Source organism: Haematobia irritans, chromosome 4 (genome assembly GCF_050003625.1).
Source record: "Haematobia irritans isolate KBUSLIRL chromosome 4, ASM5000362v1, whole genome shotgun sequence".
In the NCBI taxonomy this organism is placed as follows: domain Eukaryota; kingdom Metazoa; phylum Arthropoda; class Insecta; order Diptera; family Muscidae; genus Haematobia; species Haematobia irritans.
In genome coordinates, this window is record NC_134400.1 from 185,846,025 (window position 1) to 185,872,740 (window position 26,716).

A 26,716-nucleotide genomic window follows, 5' to 3' on the forward strand; every position below is an offset into this window, starting at 1 on the left:
AAATGTTATTTCTATAGAAAATTTTTGTCAAAATTTTATTTCTATAGAAAATTTTGTCAAAATTTTATATTTTTACAGAAAATTTTGTCAATATTTTATTTCTATAGAAAATTTTGTCAACATTTTTTTCTATAGAAAATTTTGTCAAAATTTTATTTCTATAGAAAATTTTCTGAAAATTTTATTTCTCTAGAAAATTTTGTCAAAATTTTATTTCTATAGAAAATTTTGTCAAAATTTTATTTCTATAGAAAATTTTATTTCTATAGAAAATTTTTGTCAAAATTTTATATTTTTACAGAAAATTTTTTCAATATTTTATTTCTATTGAAAATTTTGTCAACATTTTTTTCTATAGAAAATTTTGTCAAAATTTTATTTCTATAGAAAATTTTGTCAAAATTTTGTTTCTATAGAAAATTTTGTCAAAATTTTATTTCTATAGAAAATTTTCTGAAAATTTTATTTCTATAGAAAATTTTGTCAAAATTGAATTTCTATAGAAAATTTTGTCAAAATTGTATTTCTATAGAAAATTTTGTCAAAATTATATTTCTATAGAAAATTTTGTCAAAATTTTATTTCTATAGAATTTTTTGTGAAAATTTTACTTCTATAGAAAATTTTGTCAACATTTTATTTCTATAGATTTTTTTGTGAAAATTTTATTTCTATAAAAATTTGTAAAGTACCACTTAGTGGGAGAGGACTTTTTTGCAAAATCTACCAAAACATCAAGAATTCTACCAATCTACCAAAAAATCTACCATTTTTGGTAGAATTCTATCAATTGTGGCAACCGTGGTTAGCAACCATTAAATACTAAAATAAGGAAAAATTTCTCATATTTGGCCTACATCTACTAATTTTCATGAAATAAAACAAAGTTAAATCGGTTTTAGAAATTTGCGTTAACTTTTTTTCTTTGGGTGCATTAAAACTTGTGCACCCATACTCGCATACAGTAATCCTTATGTTTCTTAAGTTTCGGCAATATCCTTTGAAAAATATTTGAATTCAATTGTTTTTCAAATGCCGGGCAGGATCAAGTCTCCCTTTTACTATACGAAGGCGCATAGGACTTGGTCTACTAATGCCACACATTATGTATGGCCTGGAAGTATTTTCAGGAACCAGTTCGGGTAGCCTACATCGCCTGAAGGTTTGTTTTAATCGAATTATTCGATATATATACAATTTGAGGATGCATGACCATGTAACGAGCAGCTCTGTGGAACTTTTAGGGTGCACCTTTGAGAATTTTATTAAATTAAGGCTAATGATGTTGTTTTACAAGACAATGAAATATTGTAATCCATCCTATTTGATTGCACTTTTTGAAGTTGGAGACTCGAATAGAACTCGCTGCTTGGTGGTTCCACGGTACCAGACATTAGTGATGCAGAGATCATTTCAGGTGAGAGTGGTAAGGTTGTGGAACACAATTGTTCCCTACGACAATAGGAATTTCTCCCTACCTTGTCATGAATATAGACGAATATTAATTTCGCGGCTTTAGTAAGAAAGGAAACAGAAAAATGTTATACACTGACATTAATGGTCGTCCAATTTAAAATGTTCTCTTATTATTTACCCATATTAGTGTCATTTATTTATTTATTTATTTACTGCATTTTGATATAATAATAGATGTCTAAGTAAATTATATATGGATTTGAATTTGTTATACCATAGTGTCTTTCTAAATTGTAGCTATGCATAATCATATTTGGCCTGTCCTTGGCTTTTCGATTATGAAATAAAGATATATGAAATGAAATGAAATGAAAATGAATGCCCTTTACAGTCAAGTGAAATCTTTATGTTTGAAAATAGCTTGACTTCAAAGGTTTTTCAAGTAGGATTTCCTATGCAATTTTTTTTTCAATTTACGTAATAGCTTCCACATATTAACATTGGAAAAATAAAGCAAAATAATTTGAAATCAAATTGACAAGGTAACTGATATGTATAACAACCAACTATCATTTCTAAACTGCTTGTCTGACAGCTAACACATTTATTTTAGTGACAATTCAATTTATTGTTTACAAGCTTACAAATGCATTTTAAAATATTTCGTTCAGAAATAAAGTTATTCCTGGTTAAATATAAGCGTGATAGTTTGATTGTTTTATATTTGATTGTAAAACCATAAGAGACTATCGTTAAAGCTCTTCGGCATTTAAATGTGAATAAATGTGAATGGTACGAGACATTGCTTGCTATCGTGATACTGATAGTTTTGATAGATAGATTTAGTTTTGCATCGCGTCCATAAAGTGGAAGAAACAGTAACAACACCAAAAATGATCCGTAAAATGAAGGTCAGATTTGATCGAAATATACGCCACAGTTGCAAAAAACTTTCTCGCCGGCTGAACATATTGAGAAAACGGATGCTACACATATTTGCAAAATGAACTTGAAATAAAGCTATTAAAGTTCCAAAAGCTACAAAATCTCACCGGTGCCCAAAAATGTTAAACTGGAAAGAGCCATGGTTTCTTCGCTTGCAAAAAAGTGTTATGTTACCTAATTTGGGTTCATGCGATGAAAAGCAATTGGAAATGGAGCAGTTTGTGAACTAGCATCTTCGGTTGGTTACCACAACCAAAGAAGGAATATGATAACCTCCTACAGAAAAATTTTATTTTTTGATGGTGAACATGTAACATGTTTGTCGCAACCATGTTTTTTTTCTCAGACAATATGTAATTGACTTCGACAACCATTTTATGTTTGACGCTAAAAACAATATTTTTGTGGCAAAAATTTTGTTTTCTCTCCATTCAAAAATAAAATTTTACTCTAGGAGGTGATCATATACATTCTCTGCGTGCAGAAGAAATACCGCAGGGCTACTTTCGTATAACGTATGATGGCTTTGTTTGCCATCAAAAGGCCATAATTGCTGTCAAAGGTTGCCAATTCGAACAAATCTAAAATGATTCTAAAATTTGATGTTATTTCAGACATTTTTGGGTTTTAAACAATAATATTAAAAAAACAAGTATATACGGACGTAAGTTCGGCCAGGCCGAAGCTTATGTACCCTCCACCATGGATTGCGTAGAAACTTCTACTGAAGACTGTCATCCACAATCGAATTACTTGGGTTGCGGTAACACTTGCCAATGGCAAGGTGTCTTACAACTTCCTAACACCGCAATATATACCACATAGTCCATACGTGGTATATATTAAACTAAAAAAGGCCGATTATATATGTATATAATTAAGTTTAAAGTTTCTATAGAAATAAAATCTTGACAACATTTTCTATAGAAGTAAAGTTAGGAAAAAATTTTCTATAGAAATAAAATTTCGAAAAAATTTTCTATAGAAATAAAATTTTGACAAAATTTTCTATAGAAATAAAATTTGGAAAAAAATTTCTATAGAAATAAAATGTTAGCAAAATTTTCTATAAAAATAAAATTTTTACAAAACTTTATATAGAAATAACATTTTGACAATGTTTTCTATAAAAATAAAATTTTGGTAGATTATTTTTGGCTCGAGTGGCAACCATGATTATGAACCATATGGACCAATTTTTGTATGATTGGGGATCGGCTATATATAACTATAGACCGATACAGACCAATTTTGGCATGGTTATTAGCGGCCTTATACTAACACCACGTTGCAAATTTCAACCGGATCGGATGAATTTTGCTCCTCCAAGAGGCTCCAGAGATCAAATCTGGGGATCGGTTTATATGGGGGCTATATATAATTATGGACCGATATGGACCAATTCTTGCGTGTTTGTTAGAGACCACATTCTAACACCATGTTCCAAATTTCAACCGGATCGGATGAATTTTGCTCATCCAAGAGGCTCCGGAGGACAAATCTGGGGATCGATTTATATGGGGGCTATATATAATTATGAACCGATACGGACCAATTCTTGCATGGTTATTAGAGACCATATACTAACACCACGTACCAAATTTCAACCGGATCGGGTGAATTTTGCTCCTCTAAGAGGCTTCGGAGGTCAAATCTGGGGATCGGCTTATATAGGGGCTATATATAATTATGGACCGATATGGACCAATTTTGGCATAGTTGTTAGAGACAATATACTAACACCACGTACCAAATTTCAATCGGATCGGTTGACTTTTGCTCCTCTAAGAGGCTCCGGAGGTCAAATCTGGGGATCGGTTTATATGGGGGCTATATATAATTATAGGCAGATGTGGACCAATTTTTGCATGGTCATTAGAGACCATATACTAACACCATGTACCAAATTTCAGCCGGATCGGATGAAATTTGCTTCTCTTAGAGGCTCCGCAAGCCAAATCGGGGGATCGGTTTATATGGGGGCTATATATAATTATGGACCGATGTGGACCAATTTTTGCATGGCCATTGGAGACCATATACTAACACCATGTACCAAATTTCAGCCGGATCGTATGAAATTTGCTTCTCTTAGAGCAATCGCAAGCCAAATTTGGGGGTCCGTTTATATGGGGGCTATACGTAAAAGTGGACCGATATGGACCAATTTTGGCATGGTCTTTAGAGACCATATACTAACACCATGTACCAAATTTCAGCCGGATCGGATGAAATTTGCTTCTCTTAGAGCAATCGCAAGCCAAATTTATATGGGGGCTATACGTAAAAGTGGACCGATATGGCCCATTTTCAATACCATCCGACCTACATCAATAACAACTACTAGTGCCAAGATTCAATAACTTGTTTCGTTCGGAAGTTAGCGTGATTTCAACAGACGGACATGCTCAGATCGCCGCAGAATTTCACCAAGACCCAGAATATATACTTTATGGGGTCTTAGAGCAATATTTCGATGTGTTACAAACGGAATGACAAAGCTAATATACCCCCATCTATGGTGGAGGGTATAAAAATTAAAAAAAAATATATAGCGCTTTACTTTTTTGCGTTACCCTGTAAGGAACTTATATGGGTTTTTGACGTAACCCCATATGCAAGACTCTTGGCCAACTTATTTAAAACTTATAATATCTCTCTTCTAACCTTTCTCTCTCTGTATATCTCTCCTCCTCTCTTTGAATTCCGTTTGGATTTTACGTATTTAGTAGAGGTCTGCACAATGCTATTTGTATATTCCGATTCCATGTTAAGCTCAATGACAAGGGACCTCCTTTTTATAGCCGAGTCCGAACGGCGTTCCACATTGCAGTGAAACCACTTAGAGAAGCTTTGAAACCCTCAGAAAGGTCACCAGCATTACTGAGGTGGGATAATCCACCGTTGAAAAGCATGGTTAATTACAATGGAAAGTGTTGCTTTGTACATAACTGAGAAATACTTGTGGTACCACGTGAAGTGAACAGAATGCATGCTGTACTCTTTCTCAAGTAATTACATTTTTATTGTTCCTTTTTTTCGGAACACATATTGTTTCGGATAAGCACACGTTGTTATTTGATAAGCAAGTGTTCTCTTCACTTCACTACTAGCGCTCTGAGAGAAAGAGTATGTATAGGGAATTGCATACATGTAGTGAAAAGTTATTCGATGCAGACCTCTAGTATTTAGTTTCAGGGTAACCCCAGATTCAAGACTCTCCAAAGACGTCAACGCGAAACGCGATATTTAAAACTTATAATATCTCTCTCCTAACCTTCCTCTCTCTGTATTTCTCTCCTCCTCTCTTTGAATTCTGTTTGGATTTTACGCATTTAGTTTCAGTGTAAATATGTAAATTAGAAAAAATCCTCACAATGCTTCCTTCCTTCCAAATGAGCAACTACAAAAACATTGGTAATGGTCATCATCAACATGATAATCATAATGAAACACGAAATAACATTTAAAAGACTTGTCTCGAATGTCCTACCAACATTTTCAATTACCAGCATATCCGCTCTAACCAAACATCCTCCACACCAAAACTGTTCCCTTAACCGTAGTTTTCCATAGGAAAAAAAAAACACAAGAAATGCAAATAGATAACCGACAACTTCTATGGAATCGTCTTTCAAACAATTTGTGTGTTTATTAGAATTATCACGTCTCTCTGTCTTTGGAAATATGTACAGATTGTAATGTGTCTTAGTTGGGCTGTTGAGTGCGAGTGTGTAATGTTAGTAATCAACAGTTGAACATCAACATCAACATATTCAAAAATTATGTCAAACAAAAGGTCACAATATTTTCTATATGAATGAAAATTCCAACAAAAATTTTTAAATTTTTAAATTTTTTGAGAATTTTTCTACAGAAATAAAATTTCAATAAATTTTACAATGTATGACTTTTCGTTGCTATGTATGTGCAGAAAATATAAAAATAAAACCCTAAACTCATTGTATGCATCTCTCTCTGTTGATATATCTCACATATAAAGTAGTCGATCTAGGAGAGATAGTACAGCAAGTTATTACAGAGCAACGCAGACACATATAACTATTGGCTTTATCACTCCAACAACATATTGGATTTGGAATCTAATGACCAATTGACCAAAAAATAAAGAAGAAAAAACCAGCGTTAGGATTGTTATGGAAGATTTGCATATATTTTCGTTGATAGGTTCTTGTCAGAGCAGTATCGAAAATTTAATTAGACAGAAGGCTTCAAACATTTTAGGGAGGTTGAAAATGTTACATTCAATGAATTTATCGCTAGTGAGAAAGTTAGGGATTACGTTTGTATTTGGCTTCATGGTTTCCATTTTGGTCCGATCGGACCAAAAAATTATTAATTTTAAATTTGGTCCGATGGTCGAATCAAATGGAATTAGGTTGATTTTGGTCCATTTTCGTCAAATCGGCAATTTTTTCACAATTTTCTATAGAAAAAAAAATTTTGACAAAAATTTCTCTAGAAATAAAATTTTAACAAATTTTTCTATAGAAACAAAAGTTTGATAAAATTTCGTACAGAAATAAACTTTAAAAAAATTTTGTATAGATACAAAATTATGCAAACATTTTGTATAGGAAGAAAAATTTGACAAAAATTTCTACAGAAATAAAATATTGAAAAAATTTTCTATAGAAATAAAATGTTGGCTAAATTTTCTATAGAAATTAAATTTTGAAAAAATTTTCTACAGAAATGAAATTTGGACAAAATTTTCTAAAGAAATTAAATTTTGACAAAATATTGCTAATGAAGTACAATTTTAACAAAGTTTCGTACAAAAATAAAATTTGACAAAATTTTTTATAGAAATTAAATTTTGACAAAATTTGTTATAGAAATTAAATTTTGACAAAATTTCCTAAAAGAAATGAAATTTTAACAAAATTTTCTACAGAAATAAAATTTGGAAAAAATTTCCTAATGAAGTGCAATTTTAACAAAATTTTGATAAAATTTTCTATAGAAATAAAATATTGTCAAAATTTTCTATGGAAATATAATGTTGGCTAAATTTTCTATAGAAATTAAATTTTGACAAAATTTCCTAAAGTAATGATATTTGGACCAATTTTTCTAATGAAGTACAATTTTAACAAAGTTTCGTACAAAAATAAAATTTGACAATATTTTTTATAGAAATTAAATTTTGACAAAATTTTGGCTTCATGGTTTCCATTTTTGTCCGATCGGACCAAAAAATTATTAATTTTAAATTTGGTCCGATGGTCGAACCAAATGTAATTAGGTTGATTTTGGTCCATTTTCGTCAAACCGGTAATCTTTTCAAAATTCTATATAGAAAAAAAAATGTTGACAAAATTTCTATAGAAATAAAATTTTAACAAATTTTCTATAGAAACAAAAATTTGACAAAATTTTGTACAGAAATAAACTTTAAAAAAAATTTTTATAGATACAAAATTATGCAAAAATTTTGTATAGGAAAAAAAATTGACAAAATTTTCTATAGAAATAAAGTGTTGGCTAAATTTTCTATAGAAATTAAATTTTGAAAAAATTTCCTAAAGAAATGAAATTTGGACCAATTTTTCTAATGAAGTACAATTTTAACAAAGTTTCGTACAAAAATAAAATTTGACAAAATTTTTTATAGAAATTAAATTTTGACAAAATTTCCTAAATGAAATGACATTTTGACAAAATTTTCTATAGAAATGAAATTTTGACAAAATTTTCTACAGAAATAAAATTTGGACAAAATTTTCTAATGAAGTACAATTTTAACAAAATTTTCATAAAATTTTCTATGAAATAAAATATTGACTAAATTTTCTATGGAAATAAAATGTTGGCTAAATTTTCTATAGAAATTAAATTTTGACAAAATTTCCTAAAGAAATGAAATTTGGACCAATTTTTCTAATGAAGTACAATTTTAACAAAGTTTCGTACAAAAATAAAATTTGACAAATTTCTTTTATAGAAATTAAATTTTTGCAAAATTTTGGCTTCATGGTTTCCATTTTGGTCCGATCGGACCAAAAAATTATTAATTTTAAATTTGGTCCGATGGTCGAACCAAATGTAATTAGGTTGATTTTGGTCCATTTTCGTCAAAGTGGTAATTTTTTCAAAATTCTATATAGAAAAAAAAATTGACAAAAATTTCTATAGAAATAAAATTTTAACAAATTTTTCTATAGAAACAAAAATTTGACAAAATTTTATAGAGAGATAAACTTTAAAAAAATTTTGTATAGATACAAAATTATGGAAAAATTTTGTATAGGAAAAAAAAATTGACAAAATTTTCTATAGAAATAAAATATTGACAAAATTTTCTATGGAAATAAAATGTTGGCTAAATTTTCTATAGAAATTAAATTTTGACAAAATTTCCTAAAAAAATTAAATTTGGACCAATTTTTCCACAGAAATGAAATTTTGACAAAATTTTCTAATGAAGTACAATTTTAATAAAGTTTCGTACAAAAATAAAATTTGACAAAAATTTTTATAGAAATAAAATTATGGCTAAATTTTCTATAGAAATTAAATTTTTACAAAATTTTCTATAGAAATAAAATTTTGTCAAAATTTTCCTTAGAAATATTTGATAAAATATTCTATAGTAACAAAATTTTGATAAAATATTCTATAGTAACAAAATTTTGATAAAATTTTCTATAGTAACAAAATTTTGACAAAATTTTCTATAGAAATAATTATAAATAAAAATTTGATAAAATTTCCTATCGAATTTTCTATTTGGAAAAATTTTAACTCTTAAATGATATTAATTTAATTGGGAAAAATTGTCCGCTGGTACGATTTTTGGTCCAATTTTGGATAAATTTTGATCCAAAACAAAAATTCATTGTGGCCATAGACCCTATATTATATAAAGATGGTTCATCCGTGTCAAACGATGTTTGACAGTTCCGAAGATTAAGAAGAAAATAAGAGCACGCTTACATTCTCTTTCGTTTTCCCTTTTGTAGTTTGCCAATTTTACACAAAATTAGAACCTTTATGATGCACCAGTGGATTTATAAATAAGTTAATATATTAAAAGTTCATATTTGAACAAAAAATTGTTAACAAAACCGCGAATATACGAAATTTAATTTTGAGCAGCTTTATTTTTACGAACAACACAAAAACAAATGTATGAAAATTAATGTTTGGAACTGACTCTTTACGAAAAAATCAAAACGAAATGTCACAAAATTAATTTTTGGAACTGACACATTTTTTTCCCGGAGACAAGTGGATCGTCCATATAATATAGGGTCTATGATTGTGGCAACGTAGTTTGGCTTTAACTCTCTCTCTCCCACTCTTTTGATTACAGGGTGCCATTGAAATTGTGAAACTTATGTTTGACATGCAACCGCAGGAGAAACGTATCTGCCTGAGTTGTACAGATGTTCAAAAAATGACACCACTGCATTGTGCCTCAATGTTTGATCATCCGGATATTGTGGAATATCTGGTAAATGAGGGAGCCGATATAAATGCCTTGGATAAGGAACATCGATCACCATTGCTCTTGGCTGCCTCTCGTTCTGGTTGGAAAACTGTTCATGTTCTCATACGTCTGGGAGCGAATATTAGCATTAAGGACGCGTGCTCACGCAATGTCTTACATTTGGTAATCATGAATGGTGGTCGCCTACAGGAATTTGCCGAAGAAGTCTCGAAGACCCAATCACAGGCTCAATTGGAACAATTACTCAATGAAAAAGACAATACAGGATGTTCTCCACTCCATTATGCCAGTCGTGATGGTCATATACGTTCCCTGGAGAATCTCATACGACTTGGAGCATGCATTAATCTGAAGAATAACAATAATGAGAGTCCTTTACATTTTGCAGCTCGTTATGGACGTTATAATACGGTCAAACAGTTATTGGATTCCGAGAAGGGTTCCTTCATTATCAATGAAAGCGATGGTGAGGGATTGACACCTTTACATATAGCCTCTCAACAGGGTCATACAAGGGTGGTGCAATTACTCTTGAATCGTGGTGCTCTTCTCCATAGGGACCATAATGGCCGGAATCCTTTGCAGTTGGCAGCAATGTCGGGTTATACCGAAACCATTGGTTTATTGCATTCAGTACACTCGCATCTTCTGGATCAGATGGATAAAGATGGGGTAAGTTTATGATCAGATGGACTATGAGCTCAAACATGCTCATAAAATCATTTTTGGACGAGGAATGTGGAACATTTTTGTCGGAAAATTTTAATTTTCTTGCAAAACATTAACATGCTTGCCGAAATCAGACATCGAAAAAAGGATATTGTTGCTATAAACAGGTTCCATAATCCATGTTCCCCGTCCAAAAAAAAAAGCATTTAGATTTGAGCATTTTATTTGAATGATCATATTGCTTTCCAACGAATAATTCATTTTGGGAAATTTTTGAAAAAACTACAATCTGGGCTTGGTTTTTTTTTCTCTATTTCCATTTTTTTTCTTTTATTATTTTTTCTTTTCAGAATACGGCTCTCCATTTGGCTACCATGGAAAATAAGCCTCATGCCATATCCGTATTACTCTCAATGGGCTGTAAACTTTTCTATAATCACATGGATCTGAGTGCTATTGACTATGCTATTTATTACAAATATCCAGAAGCTGCTCTGGCCATGGTCACCCATGAGGAAAGAGCCAATGAAGTGATGTCATTGAAATCGGACAAACATCCATGCGTGACATTGGCATTGATTGCATCGATGCCAAAAGTATTTGAAGCAGTCCAAGATAAATGCATAACGAAGGCGAATTGTAAAAAGGATTCAAAAAGTTTCTATGTATGTATTAGTACACTACACACATGTTTTAGAAAAGGATCCAAATGAAAAAACAAACATACGCAAAGGAGTCATATACACGTAAAACCAATTTAAAAAATATCACTGCACCACACGCACACTCACAAACCTCCCTATACAATAACGATGTTAATGAACTGACAAAAAATACCAAATATATTTTACTGTCACGAAGTTATGCATATATGAATTATTCCATATTAAAAAAAAATTTAGATAATTTTTCATACCTTAAATACATCAGAAAAACAAAAAATTTTTGGAAAATTGTGATGAAAAATTTTGTTTTTTTTTTTAATTTTGTGTAAATATTGGTAGTTGTACACTACCAACATTTTATGAAAATTTTGTCAAAATTTTATTCCTAGAAGAAAAGTTGACAAAATGTTATCCCATAGAAAATTTTGTCAAAATTTTATCCTTTTATCAAAATGTAATTCCTAGAGAAATTTTTGTCAAAATTTTATTTCTATAGAAAATATTGTTAATATTTTATTTCTATAGACAATGTTGTCACAATTTTATCTCGTAGAAAATTTTGTCAAATCGATGATTTGACAGTGGCATAGGAAAAGAGATATGTTTGTACGAATTTATTTCAGCATAAGCCGCCTATCATGCAAAACCTTTTTTCGGAAGGTTCAAGTGTGGTTCATTGTTGGTTTTAATGAACTGCCTGAATTTATTCTGATAATTTGGTTGATAGTTTTGCTGCAATTAGAGGATGCTTATGAGGAATGTGGTAATTCTGAAACGTGCGTCCATCCAACCATATTGCAGTCTATAGGGCTTTGTCCAAATAAATTTGACAAGCAATATTTTCCTCTGTTGGTTAAGCTACACTTGTAGTTTAGTCAATTCATGGTTTTAAGCTGAAATAAAAAACAACAACAATGCTTGAAGAACAAAACCAACAATAACAAAACAAAACTAATGAAAAAAATTATTTCTATAGAAAATTTTCTCTAAATGTTATTCCTAAAGAAAAAATTGTCAACATTTTATTTCTATAGAAATTTGTTTCTAAATTTTATTTCTATAGAAACATTTGTCAACATATTATTTCTATAGAAAATTTTCTCACAATTTTATTTCTGTAGAAACTTTTGTCAAAATTTTATTTTTATTGAAAATATTTTCAAAATTTTGGTTTTATAGAAAATTTTCTCAATTGTCAAAAAAAGTTTGTCAAAATTTTATTTCTATAGAAAATTTTGTCAAAATTCTATTTCTATAGAAAATTTTGTCAACATTTTATTTCGATAGAAAAATTTTGTCAAAATTTTACTTCTATAAAAAATTTTGTCAAAATTTTATTTCTGTAGAAAATGTTACCAAAATTTTATTTCTGTAGAAAATTTTGCCAAAATTTTATTTCTGAGAAAATTTTGCCAAAATTTTATTCCTAAAAAAAATGTTGTCAAAATTTTACCCTATAGAAAATTTTCTCAAAATTGTATTTCTATAGAAAAATTTTTCAACATGTTATTTCTATAGAAAATTTTCTCAAAATTGGATTTCTATAGAAAATTTTGTTAAAATTTTGTAAAAAATTTCTATAGAAAATTTTGTCAAAATTTTATTTCTATAGAAAATTTTGTCAAAATTTTTTTCTGTAGAAAATTTTGTCAAAATTTTATTTCTATAGAAATTTTCCCAAAACTCTGTCAAAATTGTATCCTTTTATCAAAATGTTATTCCTAGAATTTTTTGTGAAAATTTTATTTCGATAGAAAAATTTTGCCAAAATTGTATTTCTATAGAAAATTTTCTCTAAATTTTACTTTTATAGAAAATTTTCTCTAAATTTTATTCCTAAAGAAAAATTTGTCAACATTTTATTTGTATAGAAAATTTTCTCTAAATTTTATTTCTATAGAAAAATTTGTTAACATTTTATTTTTATAGAAAATTTTCTCACAATTTTATTTCTGTAGAACTTTTCTCAAAATTTTATTTCTATAGAAAAGTTTGTCAAAATTTTGTCAAAATTTCATCCTTTTATCAAAATTTTATTCCTAGGGATTTTTTTTGTGAAAATTTTATTTCGATAGAAAACTTTTTAAAAATTTTATTTCTATTGAAAATTTTGTTAACATTTTATTTCTATTGAAAATTTTGTCAAAATTTTATTTCCATAGAATTTTTTGTGAAAATATTATTTCTATAGAAAATTTTGTCAAAAATTTATTTGTATAGAAAATTTTGTTAAAATTTTATTTCTGTAGAAAATTTTGCCAAAATGTTATTTCTGTAGAAAATTTAGCCAAAATTTTATTCCTAGAAAAAATGTCAAAATTTTATCGTATAGAAAATTTTCTCAAAATTTTATTTTTATAGAAAATTTTCTCGAAATTATATTTCTATAGAAAAATTTGTCAACATGTTATTTCTATAGAAAATTTTCTCAAAATTGGATTTCTATAGAAAATTTTGTCAAAATTGTATTTCTATAGAAAATTTTCTCAAAATTTTATTTCTATAGAAAATTTTGTTAAAATTTTGTCAAAATTGCATCCTTTTATCAAAATTTTATTCGTAGGTATTTTTTGTGTGAAAATTTTATTTCGATAGAAAGGTTAGGTTAGGTTAGGTGGCAGCCCGATGTATCAGGCTCACTTAGACTATTCAGTCCATTGTGATACCACATTGGTGAACTTCTCTCTTATCACTGATGCTGCCCGATTCCATGTTAAGCTCAATGACAAGGGACCTTCTTTTTATAGCCGAGTCCGAACGGCGTTCCACATTGCAGTGAAACCACTTAGCTTTGAAACCCTCAAAAATTGCACCAGCATTACTGAGGTGGGATAATCCACCGCTGAAATACTTTTTGGTGTTCTGTCGCAGCAGGAATCGAACCCTCGACCTTGTGTATGCACGGCGGGCATGCTAACCATTGCACCACGTTGGCTCCCTTTCGATAGAAAAATTTTGTGAAAATGTTATTTCTATAGAAAATTTTGTCAAAATTTTATTTCTATAGAAAATTTTGTCAAAATTTTATTTCAGTAGAAAATTTTGCCAAAATTTTATTCCTAGAAAAATGTTGTAAAAATTTTATCCTATAGAAAATTTTGTCAAAATTTTATTTCAGTAGAAAATTTTGCCAAAATTTTATTCCAGTAGAAAATGTTGCCAAAATTTAATCCTAGAAAAATGTTGTAAAAATTTTATCCTATAGAAAATTTTGTCAAAATGTTATTTCTATGGAAATTTTTCTAAAAATTTTATTTCTATTGAAAATTTAGTTAAAATTTTATTTCTATTGAAAATTTTGTCAAAAATTTATTTCCATAGAATTTTTTGTGAAAATATTATTTCTATAGAAAATTTTGTCAAAAATTTATTTGTATAGAAAATTTTGTTAAAATTTTATTTCTATAGAAAATTTTGTTAAAATTTTATTTCTATAGAAAGTTATGTCAATATTTTATTTCTTTAGAAAATTTTTGTAAAAATTTTATTTCCATTATATTTTTTTATGAGCAAATAATTCTGAATTTATGAAAATCGATTCAACGATTGCCGATAATCATTTGATGTAAATTTTAATTTTTTGTTTAAGTCTAAAATTTCCTTTCTCAAGGAAGAAAAATCTATTTTTTCTGTGTAAATAGTTTATATTTTGATACATTTTATTTTAGATAGATTTTTATATGGAATAACTCATATATGACTCTGATCAAGGGAGGGAGAGTAGTATATGTGACTGCAATGTCAACAGTCCCGACAAAACTTGAGAAAAGTTTATTTTTTATTTTTTTCCTGCATTGGGAAAGTGAAAATATAATGTCTTAATATTTTTTTCCAATAATATTTCTTCACTCTTGATGCCAACGCCATGGAATATATCTTTTTTTTCTATCTAGATTAAGTATTCATTTTCTTTCCTTCAATGTCCATTCATGTTTGCAAAATTGGATGAGAAAACCGGTGAACCAATAACATTGCAGAACGCCATTCCATTGCCAGCTTTAAATGTAAGAACATAATTTGTAAATGTTGTGAAGTGAAGAAAGTTACTTCCAAAGACTTCTTTGTTTATCTCAAAACTTTGTTTTCTTAATTATTTTCCACAATTTTTTATTACTTTGGGTTTTACATTGGGAGGGAATTTTTTTTTTGCGAATATTTAAAGCTCCTAGAAATTATTTGGTGAATTTGATAAAAAAAAAAATTCTCCCCATCCATGAACAAAGTATACATTTCTTTAAACAAAGGATCTAACTCAAATTTTTTTTTATAAAATAGTAAGCTAATCATATCATCCATGGAAAGAAATATTGGCATCCTACCAAAAAACCATACATAACAAAAAAAATTACTTACAGAGTAAATTCATCCCAAGTATCTTTCTGAAAAATTGAAAAGCCATACATGGTTAATACATTCAGCTACACATAGATCATATATATAACACTACAAGACATAAGTATGCATACAAGAAAAAACAAAAACTAAAATTATAGAAAAATGAAAAAATGAACACAAAACCTTTAATGGCTAATGAAAAAATAACACAGCTTTTAAACTTTTTCCATTTTTTTTATTAACTTTAGATAAAATACTCCTTCTACCCTTTGCAAATATCGCCCGAATCTTCTGAGCCAAAGCGTTTACAAAACAATGATCCAACATGGCAACAACCGCCACTGGCTGTGGTCAATGTGAGTTTTCAAGCTGAGGCAAAGTGCAAAGTATCCTCTCTCTCTCGATATCATAAGTATAGTTTTATTGTTTGTTCAATACCATTAAAGTTTTATGTCCAATGTTCAGCTGTTATGTATATCCATCCATCCTCCACTTGTTGAAAGTGATATCTTGACCTAAGTTGTAATGTGGAAAATTTGTTGGAATGCAAAATAATTTTCCATTAGTCTTTCAAATATTCTCACCATATAGATTTTCTCTGTCATTACATAGTCTGTCCCTTTCTCTATCTGATACTTGTTATTGTTTTACGTACATAAGTGTGACTGTCACAAAAAGGTTTTAAATGTACTTTATATTTAATTAGTACATTTGTTTTAAATTTTCTTTTAATTTGTATTGTCCTTTGTTGTAAACAAAAATGTTTGAAATTTTATTTGTTTTCACCATAAATTCGAACCCTTAAAGTTTGAAAAAGTATTGAATTCAAATATTTTTCAAAGTTTGAAAATGCATTGAATTCAAATATTTGTCGATGCTTTGTTGTTTATTGATTTAAGTTTTTTAGGCATTCTTTTTTAGTTTTATTATATGTTTATTTTTATTATGTTAATTTGAAAAATATTTATATAAATATATCGATGGTAAGATGTTTCTGTAATGGTGAAAAAATTGTTAATTTTTTATTTTAATTATCGTACGATAATAAATCCAGATTTGACTATCGTACATTGTTATGATTTGCGTGACTATAAAATGCTATGATTTTACAGAAAAACCTGTGGATCTACAGAAAATGTTACAATGCAGTTTTTAATCAAAAAATGTAAAGATCGAAATGTATCGAAAGAAATGATCACAATTAAGACATTTCTCATATGAAAAGAAATATCGATAACAGTGATACAACTTCGGCGAATTTTTGTTTTCACTGCACCCATTTCTTACTTCTATAGAAAACAATTTCTAGAGATTGTTATGAAGGGTATGAAAAAAATCAACCCCTAATAACTGCGGCCCGTCTTAGTTTTACATTATTATCGACCGAGGATATTTATTGCTAGCAGTTAAATTTTATTTTTTTCTCGAAAATTTCCACAGCTTAATAAAATCTTATTTGTTTGAAGTAGTATGTTTCTATAGAAAATTTCGTGGAAATTTTATTTCTATAGAAAATTTCGTCGAAATTTTATTTCTATAGAAAATTTCATCGAAATTTTATTTCTATAGAAAATTTCGTCGAAATTTTATTTCTATAGAAAATTTCGTCGAAATTTTATTTCTATAGAAAATTTCGTCGAAATTTTATTTCTATAGAAAATTTCGTCGAAATTTTATTTCTATAGAAAATTTCGTCGAAATTTTATATCTAAAGAAAATTTCGTCGAAATTTTATTTCTATAGAAAATTTCGTCGAAGTTTCATTTCTATAGAAAATTTCGTCGAAATTTTATTTCTATAAAAAATTTCGTCGAAATTTTATTTCTATAGAAAATTTCGTCGAAATTTTATATCTAAAGAAATTTTCGTCGATATTTATTTCTAAAGAAAATTTCGTCAAAGTTTAATTTCTATAGAAAATTTCGTCGAAATTTTATATCTAAAGAAATTTTCGTCAATATTTTATTTCTAAAGAAAATTTCGTCAAAGTTTAATTTCTATAGAAAATTTCGTCGAAATTTTATATCTAAAGAAAATTTCGTCGATATTTTATTTCTAAAGAAAATTTCCTCGAAATTTTATTTCTATAGAAAATTTCGTCGAAATTTTATTTCTATAGAAAATTTCGTCGAAATTTTATTTCTATAGAAAAATTCGTCGAAATTTTTTTACTATCGGAAATTTCGTCGAAATTTTATTTCTATAGAAAATTTCGTCGAAATTTTATTTCTATAGAAAATTGCGTCGAAATTTAATTTCTATAAAATATTTCTTCAAAATTTTATTTCTATAGAAAATTGCGTCGAAATTTAATTTCTATAGAATATTTCTTCACAATTTTATTTCTATAGAAAATTTCGTCGAAATTTTATTTCTATAGAAAATTTCGTCGAAATTTTATATCTAAAGAAAATTTCGTCGGTATTTAATTTCTAAAGAAAATTTCGTCGAAATTTTATATCTAAAGAAAATTTCGTCGATATTTAATTTCTAAAGAAAATTTCGTCGACATGTTATTTCTATAGAAAATTTCGTCGAAATTTTATATCTAAAGAAAATTTCGTCAATATTTTATTTCTAAAAAAAATTTCGTCGAAATTTTATATCTAAAGAAATTTTCGTCGATATTTTATTTCTAAAGAAAATTTCGTCAAAGTTTAATTTCTATAGAAAATTTCGTCGAAATTTTATTTCTATAGAAAATTTCGTCGAAATTTTATTTCTATAGTAAATTTCGTCGAAATTTTTTTTCTATAGAAAATTTCGTCGATATTTTATTTCTAAAGAAAATTTCGTCGATATTTTATTTCTAAAGAAAATTTCGTCGATATTTATTTCTAAAGAAAATTTCGTCAAAGTTTCATTTCTATAGAAAATTTCGTCGATATTTTATTTCTAAAGAAAATTTCGTCGAAATTTTATATCTAAAGAAAATTTCGTCGATATTTAATTTCTAAAGAAAATTTCGTCGAAATTTTATATCTAAAGAAAATTTCGTCGATATTTAATTTCTAAAGAAAATTTCGTCGAAATGTTATTTCTATAGAAAATTTCGTCGAAATTTTATATCTAAAGAAAATTTCGTCAATATTTTATTTCTAAAAAAAATTTCGTCGAAATTTTATATCTAAAGAAATTTTCGTCAATATTTTATTTCTAAAGAAAATTTCGTCAAAGTTTAATTTCTATAGAAAATTTCGTCGAAATTTTATTTCTATAGAAAATTTCGTCGAAATTTTATATCTAAAGAAAATTTCGTCGATATTTAATTTCTAAAGAAAATTTCGTCGAAATTTTATATCTAAAGAAAATTTCGTCGATATTTAATTTCTAAAGAAAATTTCGTCGAAATGTTATTTCTATAGAAAATTTCGTCGAAATTTTATATCTAAAGAAAATTTCGTCAATATTTTATTTCTAAAAAAAATTTCGTCGAAATTTTATATCTAAAGAAATTTTCGTCGATATTTTATTTCTAAAGAAAATTTCGTCAAAGTTTAATTTCTATAGAATACTTCGTCGAAATTTTATTTCTATAGAAAATTTCGTCGAAATTTTATTTCTATAGTAAATTTCGTCGAAATTTTATTTCTATAGAAAATTTCGTCGATATTTTATTTCTAAAGAAAATTTCGTCGAAATTTTATATTTAAAGAAAATTTCTTCGATATTTTATTTCTAAAGAAAATTTCGTCGATACTTATTTCTAAAGAAAATTTCGTCAAAGTTTCATTTCTATAGAAAATTTCGTCGATATTTTATTTCTAAAGAAAATTTCGTCGAAATTTTATATCTAAAGAAAATTTCGTCGATATTTTATTTCTAAAGAAAATTTCGTCGAAATTTTATTTCTATAGAAAATTTCTTCGAAATTTTATTTCTATAGAAAATTTCATCGAAATTTTATTTCTATAGAAACTTTCGTCGAAATTTTATTTCTATAGCCAATTTCGTCCAAAGTTTATTTCTATAGCCAATTTCGTCGAAATTTTATTTCTATAGAAAATTTCTTCGAAATTTTATTTCTATAGAAAATTTCGTCGAAATTTTATTTCTATAGTAAATTTCGTCGAAATTTTTTTTCTATAGAAAATTTCGTCGATATTTTATTTCTAAAGAAAATTTCGTCAAAGTTTAATTTCTATAGAAAATTTCGTCGAAATTTTATTTCTATAGAAAATTTCGTCGAAATTTTATTTCTATAGTAAATTTCGTCGAAATTTTTTTTCTATAGAAAATTTCGTCGATATTTTATTTCTAAAGAAAATTTCGTCGATATTTTATTTCTAAAGAAAATTTCGTCGATATTTATTTCTAAAGAAAATTTCGTCAAAGTTTCATTTCTATAGAAAATTTCGTCGATATTTTATTTCTAAAGAAAATTTCGTCGAAATTTTATATCTAAAGAAAATTTCGTCGATATTTAATTTCTAAAGAAAATTTCGTCGAAATTTTATATCTAAAGAAAATTTCGTCGATATTTAATTTCTAAAGAAAATTTCGTCGAAATGTTATTTCTATAGAAAATTTCGTCGAAATTTTATATCTAAAGAAAATTTCGTCAATATTTTATTTCTAAAAAAAATTTCGTCGAAATTTTATATCTAAAGAAATTTTCGTCAATATTTTATTTCTAAAGAAAATTTCGTCAAAGTTTAATTTCTATAGAAAATTTCGTCGAAATTTTATTTCTATAGAAAATTTCGTCGAAATTTTATATCTAAAGAAAATTTCGTCGATATTTAATTTCTAAAGAAAATTTCGTCGAAATTTTATATCTAAAGAAAATTTCGTCGATATTTAATTTCTAAAGAAAATTTCGTCGAAATGTTATTTCTATAGAAAATTTCGTCGAAATTTTATATCTAAAGAAAATTTCGTCAATATTTTATTTCTAAAAAAAATTTCGTCGAAATTTTATATCTAAAGAAATTTTCGTCGATATTTTATTTCTAAAGAAAATTTCGTCAAAGTTTAATTTCTATAGAATACTTCGTCGAAATTTTATTTCTATAGAAAATTTCGTCGAAATTTTATTTCTATAGTAAATTTCGTCGAAATTTTATTTCTATAGAAAATTTCGTCGATATTTTATTTCTAAAGAAAATTTCGTCGAAATTTTATATTTAAAGAAAATTTCTTCGATATTTTATTTCTAAAGAAAATTTCGTCGATACTTATTTCTAAAGAAAATTTCGTCAAAGTTTCATTTCTATAGAAAATTTCGTCGATATTTTATTTCTAAAGAAAATTTCGTCGAAATTTTATATCTAAAGAAAATTTCGTCGATATTTTATTTCTAAAGAAAATTTCGTCGAAATTTTATTTCTATAGAAAATTTCTTCGAAATTTTATTTCTATAGAAAATTTCATCGAAATTTTATTTCTATAGAAACTTTCGTCGAAATTTTATTTCTATAGCCAATTTCGTCCAAAGTTTATTTCTATAGCCAATTTCGTCGAAATTTTATTTCTATAGAAAATTTCTTCGAAATTTTATTTCTATAGAAAATTTCGTCGAAATTTTATTTCTATAGAAAATTTTGTCGAAATTTTATTTCTATAGAAAATTTCGCGAAATATTATTTCTATAGAAAATTTCGTCGAAATTTTATATCTAAAGAAAATTACGTCGATATTTTATTTCTAAAGAAAATTTCGTCGAAATTTTATTTCTATAGAAAATTTCGTCGAAATTTTATATCTACAGAAAATTTCGTCGAAATTTTATTTCTATAGAAAATTTCGTCGAAATTTTATATCTACAGATAATTTCGTCGATATTTTATTTCTAAAAAAAATTTCGTCGAAATTTTATTTCTATAGAAAATTTCGTCGATATTTTATTTCTAAAGAAAATTTCGTCGAAATTTTATATCTAAAGAAAATTTCTTCGATATTTTATTTCTAAAGAAAATTTCGTCGATATTTTATTTCTAAAGAAAATTTCGTCAAAGTTTCATTTCTATAGAAAATTTCGTCGATATTTTATTTCTAAAGAAAATTTCGTCGAAATTTTATATCTAAAGAAAATTTCGTCGATATTTTATTTCTAAAGAAAATTTCGTCGATATTTTATTTCTAACGAAAATTTCGTCAAAGTTTCATTTCTATAGAAAATTTCGTCGAAATTTTATTTATATAGAAAATTTCGTCGATATTTTATTTCTATAGAAAATTTCGTCGAAATTTTATTTCTATAGAAAATTTCATTGAAATTTTATTTCTATAAAAAATTTCGTCGAAATTTTAGTTCTATAGAAAATTTCGTCGAAATCTTATTTCTATAGAGCATTTAGTCGAAATTTTATTTCTATTGAAAATTTCATCAAAATTTTTTTTTCTATAGAAAATTTCATCGAAAGTTTTTTTTCTATAGAAAATTTCATCGAAATTTTTTTTTCTATAGAAAATTTTTGTCGATTTTGTATAATAAATAATTTCTTGTTTGTATCAAAACATTCGCTTAAAGATACACAACGGGACGCCAGCAACTGCTTTATCGACATATAAAATATATTTGAGAACCTATTACAGAGACATCTCTACAGCGAATATTCAATATATGCACCACGAACTAATTTTATTTATGTATAAACTATTTTGTAATTTCTCTTTTTCCCTTACAAAATACAGACTATGGTAAATCATGGTCGTGTGGAACTGTTGGCACATCCTCTCAGTCAAAAATATCTACAAATGAAATGGAACTCATATGGAAAATATTTTCATTTGGCTAATTTATTAATTTACTCGATATTTTTACTTTTTGTTACCATCTATTCTTCGCTCATGATGAATGGCATCAAGATACAAACAAAGCTACTCGGTGAAGCTTACAATTCTACCAATAATAGGTGAGAGAATCAGTTATAATCTTTAATCTCTCTCTCTCTGCATGTTAACCCCATATTTCTCTCTTCTCTCCACCATATAGGAAAAATCTCGATTGTGAAGTATATTTTAATGAGCAACCTTTAAATGATAGCTGGAATTATGATTGTTATGAGAGCATTCAACGATCAACAGCTATTGTGGTTTGTGCTTTTATAGTGATCGTTTACATTACGCTCAGTGCACTGAGAGAATTTATTCAAATGTATCAACAGAGATTACATTACATTTTGGAAATTGTTAATGTAATATCATGGATTTTATACATATCAACATTGATTATGATTGGGCCAGTTTTCAAACCGGATGGTGGTATTACAAATATTCATTATTCAGCAGCCTCGATATCGGTGTTCCTCTCATGGTTTCGTTTGTTATTGTTCCTGCAGAGATTTGATCAAGTATATATTACAACAAAAAAACACACACACACATATTTCTGCTAAACTTCTAATCGTTTCTCTTCTTTTAGGTTGGGATTTATGTGGTCATGTTTCTGGAAATTCTGCAAACCTTAATCAAAGTGCTGCTAGTATTTTCGATACTGATAATAGCATTTGGCTTGGCCTTCTATATACTTTTATCAAAGGTATATACAAAAATCTAATATTGTTTGTTAATTCACCTAAAATTTTGGTGGCTACGAAAAAATCTGATAGATAAACAGTCCACATGACCTTGATTCGACATCATATATACATGTCCTCGCAAAGGACAAAGGACTCATGCCCTGGCGGACTAGAATTAGGCAGCTGCTTGTAGCCCTATCACAAAACGACTTGAAAATCCTTGGGCTTCAAATCAATACCAAAAATCCTTAATGAAATGTTAAAATCTTGGGAATCAAGTAAACTTTCCATTTTAGCACCTCAATGGACATTTTATCCATAGTGCTTTTTATTTATGGGTTATAATCTTTCCAAAAACTTCTCTCTTTAACCTATGTGTTCTTATATTACTTTTCTTTCAATTCCAGATCGTAGATCCCCAGCCAAATCATCTGAGCTTTTCCAATATACCCATGTCGTTGTTGAGGACTTTTTCCATGATGTTGGGTGAATTAGATTTTGTGGGAACCTATGTCAATACCTATTATCGGGATCAATTGAAAGTTCCCGTTACATCGTTTCTAATATTAAGTAAATATAAATTCGAATCCATAATCAAATGTCAATAACTTAATTTATTTTTTATTTGCTTAGGTGTGTTTATGATCCTTATGCCTATATTGCTCATGAATTTACTCATCGGTTTGGCTGTGGGCGATATCGAGTCTGTACGTCGTAATGCCCAATTAAAGAGACTGGCCATGCAGGTTAGTAACATTCATTTTTTTTTATTCCACAAAAACTTGTAGGATTATAATTGGCATGCAGCTCTACAGAAAGTTTCTGCGTCCAGAGAAGGAATATGATCATGTAAACACGTTTCAAGAGAATAATATAGTGAAACCTCTCAAACTCGGACACTCTGAAAACCGGACACCTTCCAAACGTAGGCAGTTGTGTGGAGACGTTTGCTATTTTAACACACATTTTTGAAAAAAATTTCTATAGAAATAAAATTTTGACAAAAATTTCTATAGAAATAAAATTTTGACAAAAATTTCTATAGAAATAAAATTTTGACAAAATTTTCTATAGAAATAAAATTTTGACAAAATTTTCTATAGAAAAAAAAATTGACAACATTTTCTATAGAAACAAAATTTTGACAAAATTTTCTATGGAAATAAAATGTTGACAAAATTTTCTATAGAAATAAAATTTTGACAACATTTTGTAAAGAAATACAATTTTTATTTTCTATAGAATTTGACAAAAATTTCTATAGAAATTTTGACAAAATTTTCTATAGCACTAGAATGGTGACAAAATTTTCTAAAGAAATAAAATTTTGACAAAATTTTCTATAGAAATAAAATTTTGACAAAATTTTCTATAGAAATAAAATTTTGACAACATTTTATATAGAAATAAAATTTTTGACAAAATTTTCTATAGAAATATAATTTTTACAAAGTTTTCTATAGAAATAAAATTTTTACAAAATTTTCTATAAAAATAAACAATAGAAATAAAATTTTGACAAAATTTTTATAAAAATAAAATTTTGATAAAATTTTCTATAGAAATAAAATTTTGATAAAATTTTCTATAGAAATAAAATGTTGACAAAAATTTCTATAAAACTAAAATGTTGACAAAAATTTCTATAAAACTAAAATGTTGACAAAAATTTCTATAGAAATAAAATTTTGACAAAATCTTCTATAGAAATAAAATTTTGACAAAATTTTCTATAGAAGTAAAATGTTGACAAAAATTTCTATAGAAATAAACTGCTGACAAAATTTTCTATAGAAATAAAATTTTGACAAAATTTTCTATAGAAATAAAATTTTGGAAAAAATTTCTATAGAAATAAAATTTTGACAAAAATTTCTATAGAAATAAAATTTTGACAAAATTTTCTATAGAAATAAAATTTTGACAAAATTTTATATAGAAATTAAATTTTGACAAAATTTTCTATAGAAATTGAATTTTGGCAAAATTTTCTACGGAAATAAAATTTTGACAAAATTTTATAAAGAAATAAAATTTTGTCAAAATTTTCTACAGAAATAAAATTTGTGACAAAATTTTCTATAGAAATAAAATTTTTACAAAATTTTCTATAGAAATAAAATTTTGACAAAATTTTCTACGGAAATAAAATTTTGACAAAATTTTCTAAAGAAATAAAATTTTGTCAAAATTTTCTATAGAAATAAAATTTGAGACAAAATTTTCTATAGAAATAAAATTTTTACAAAATTTTCTATAAAAATAAATAATAGAAATAAAATTTTGACAAAATTTAAAAAAAAAAATTTTTGTTAAAATTTTCTATAGAAATAAAATTTTGTTAAAATTTTCTATAGAAATAAAATTTTGACAAAATTTTTTATAGAAATAAAATTTTGACAATATTTTCTATAGAAATCAAATTTTGACAAAATTTTCTATAGAAAATAAAATTTAGACAAAATTTTCTATAGAAATAAAATTTTGACAAAATTTTCTATAGCAAATAAAATGTTGACAAAATTTTCTATAGAAATTTTGACAAAATTTTCTATAGAAATTTTGACAAAATTTTCTATAGAGCTAGAATGGTGACAAAATTTTCTACGGAAATAAAATGTTGACAAAATTTTCTAAAGAAATAAAATTTGGACAAAATTTTCTATAGAAATAAAATTTTTGGCAAAATTTTCTATAGAAATAAAATTTCTACAAAATTTTCTATAGAAATAAAATTTTGGCAAAATTTTCTATAGAAATAAAATGTTGACAAAAATTTCTATAGAAACAAAATGTTGACAAAATTTCTATAGAAATAAAATTTTGACAAAATGTTCTATAGAAATAAAATTTTGCCAAAATTTTCTAAAGAAATAAAATTTTAAAACAATTTGCTATAGAAATAAAATGTTGACAAAAATTGCTATAGAAATAAAATGTTGACAAAAAATTCTATAGAAATAAAATTTTGACAAAATTTTCTATAGAAATAAAATGTTGACAAAATTTTCTATAGAAATTAAATTTTGACAAAATTTTCTATAGGAATAAAATTTTGACAAAATTTTCTATAGAACTAGAATGGTTACAAAATTTTCTACGGAAATAAAATTTTGACCAAATTTTCTATAGAAATAAAATTTTTTACAGAAATAAAATTTGTACAAAATTTTCTATAAAAATAAATAATAGAAATAAAATTTTGACAAAATTTTTATAAAAATAAAATTGTGATAAAATTTTCTATAGAAATAAAATTTTGAGAAAATTTTCTATAGAAATAAAATTTTGATAAAATTTTCTATAGAAATAACATTTTGAGAAAATTTTGATAAAATTTTCCAAAAGAAAAAAAATTGAAAAAATTTTCGGTAGAAATAAAATTTTGACAAAACTCTCTGAAGAATTAAATATTTGCAAAATGATATTTTTGATAGTTTTTGGAAAGATTGTTATGGTTCGCATGGAAGCGTATGTTCGTGTGGAAGCGTAATATAGAAACACATTTTTCGACTAAAACATTCTTCAAATTCAATAAAACCGTTTTTTTACTATGGCTTTTACAAAATCGAGATTTTCTTACCGCATGAACTTGTCTGTTTTGCCAAATTTGTAAAAGACTATACGCAAATAAGTTTGTTAAAGACTGTATTACAAACCTGGGTGTCCACCTTTCAGGGGTTTCACTGTATTACAATTTCGTGGGGAACATTTATCCCAGAAAATAACATTGCTGTGGCAAACAT

The 26,716-nt window shown here is 26.5% G+C and overlaps 1 protein-coding gene across 1 annotated transcript in view; it reads left to right on the plus strand.

Moving 5' to 3' along the window:
* TrpA1 (Transient receptor potential cation channel A1) overlaps positions 1–26,716 on the plus strand; it is a 91,515-nt gene that overhangs the window by 58,186 nt on the left and 6,613 nt on the right. Inside the window, exons 9-16 of the mRNA XM_075307148.1 lie at positions 9,701–10,510; positions 10,858–11,172; positions 15,756–15,863; positions 22,144–22,364; positions 22,445–22,802; positions 22,874–22,990; positions 23,378–23,540; positions 23,604–23,716. Coding sequence (XP_075163263.1) covers positions 9,701–10,510; positions 10,858–11,172; positions 15,756–15,863; positions 22,144–22,364; positions 22,445–22,802; positions 22,874–22,990; positions 23,378–23,540; positions 23,604–23,716 — 2,205 coding nt within the window. The remainder of the gene's footprint in view (positions 1–9,700; positions 10,511–10,857; positions 11,173–15,755; positions 15,864–22,143; positions 22,365–22,444; positions 22,803–22,873; positions 22,991–23,377; positions 23,541–23,603; positions 23,717–26,716) is intronic.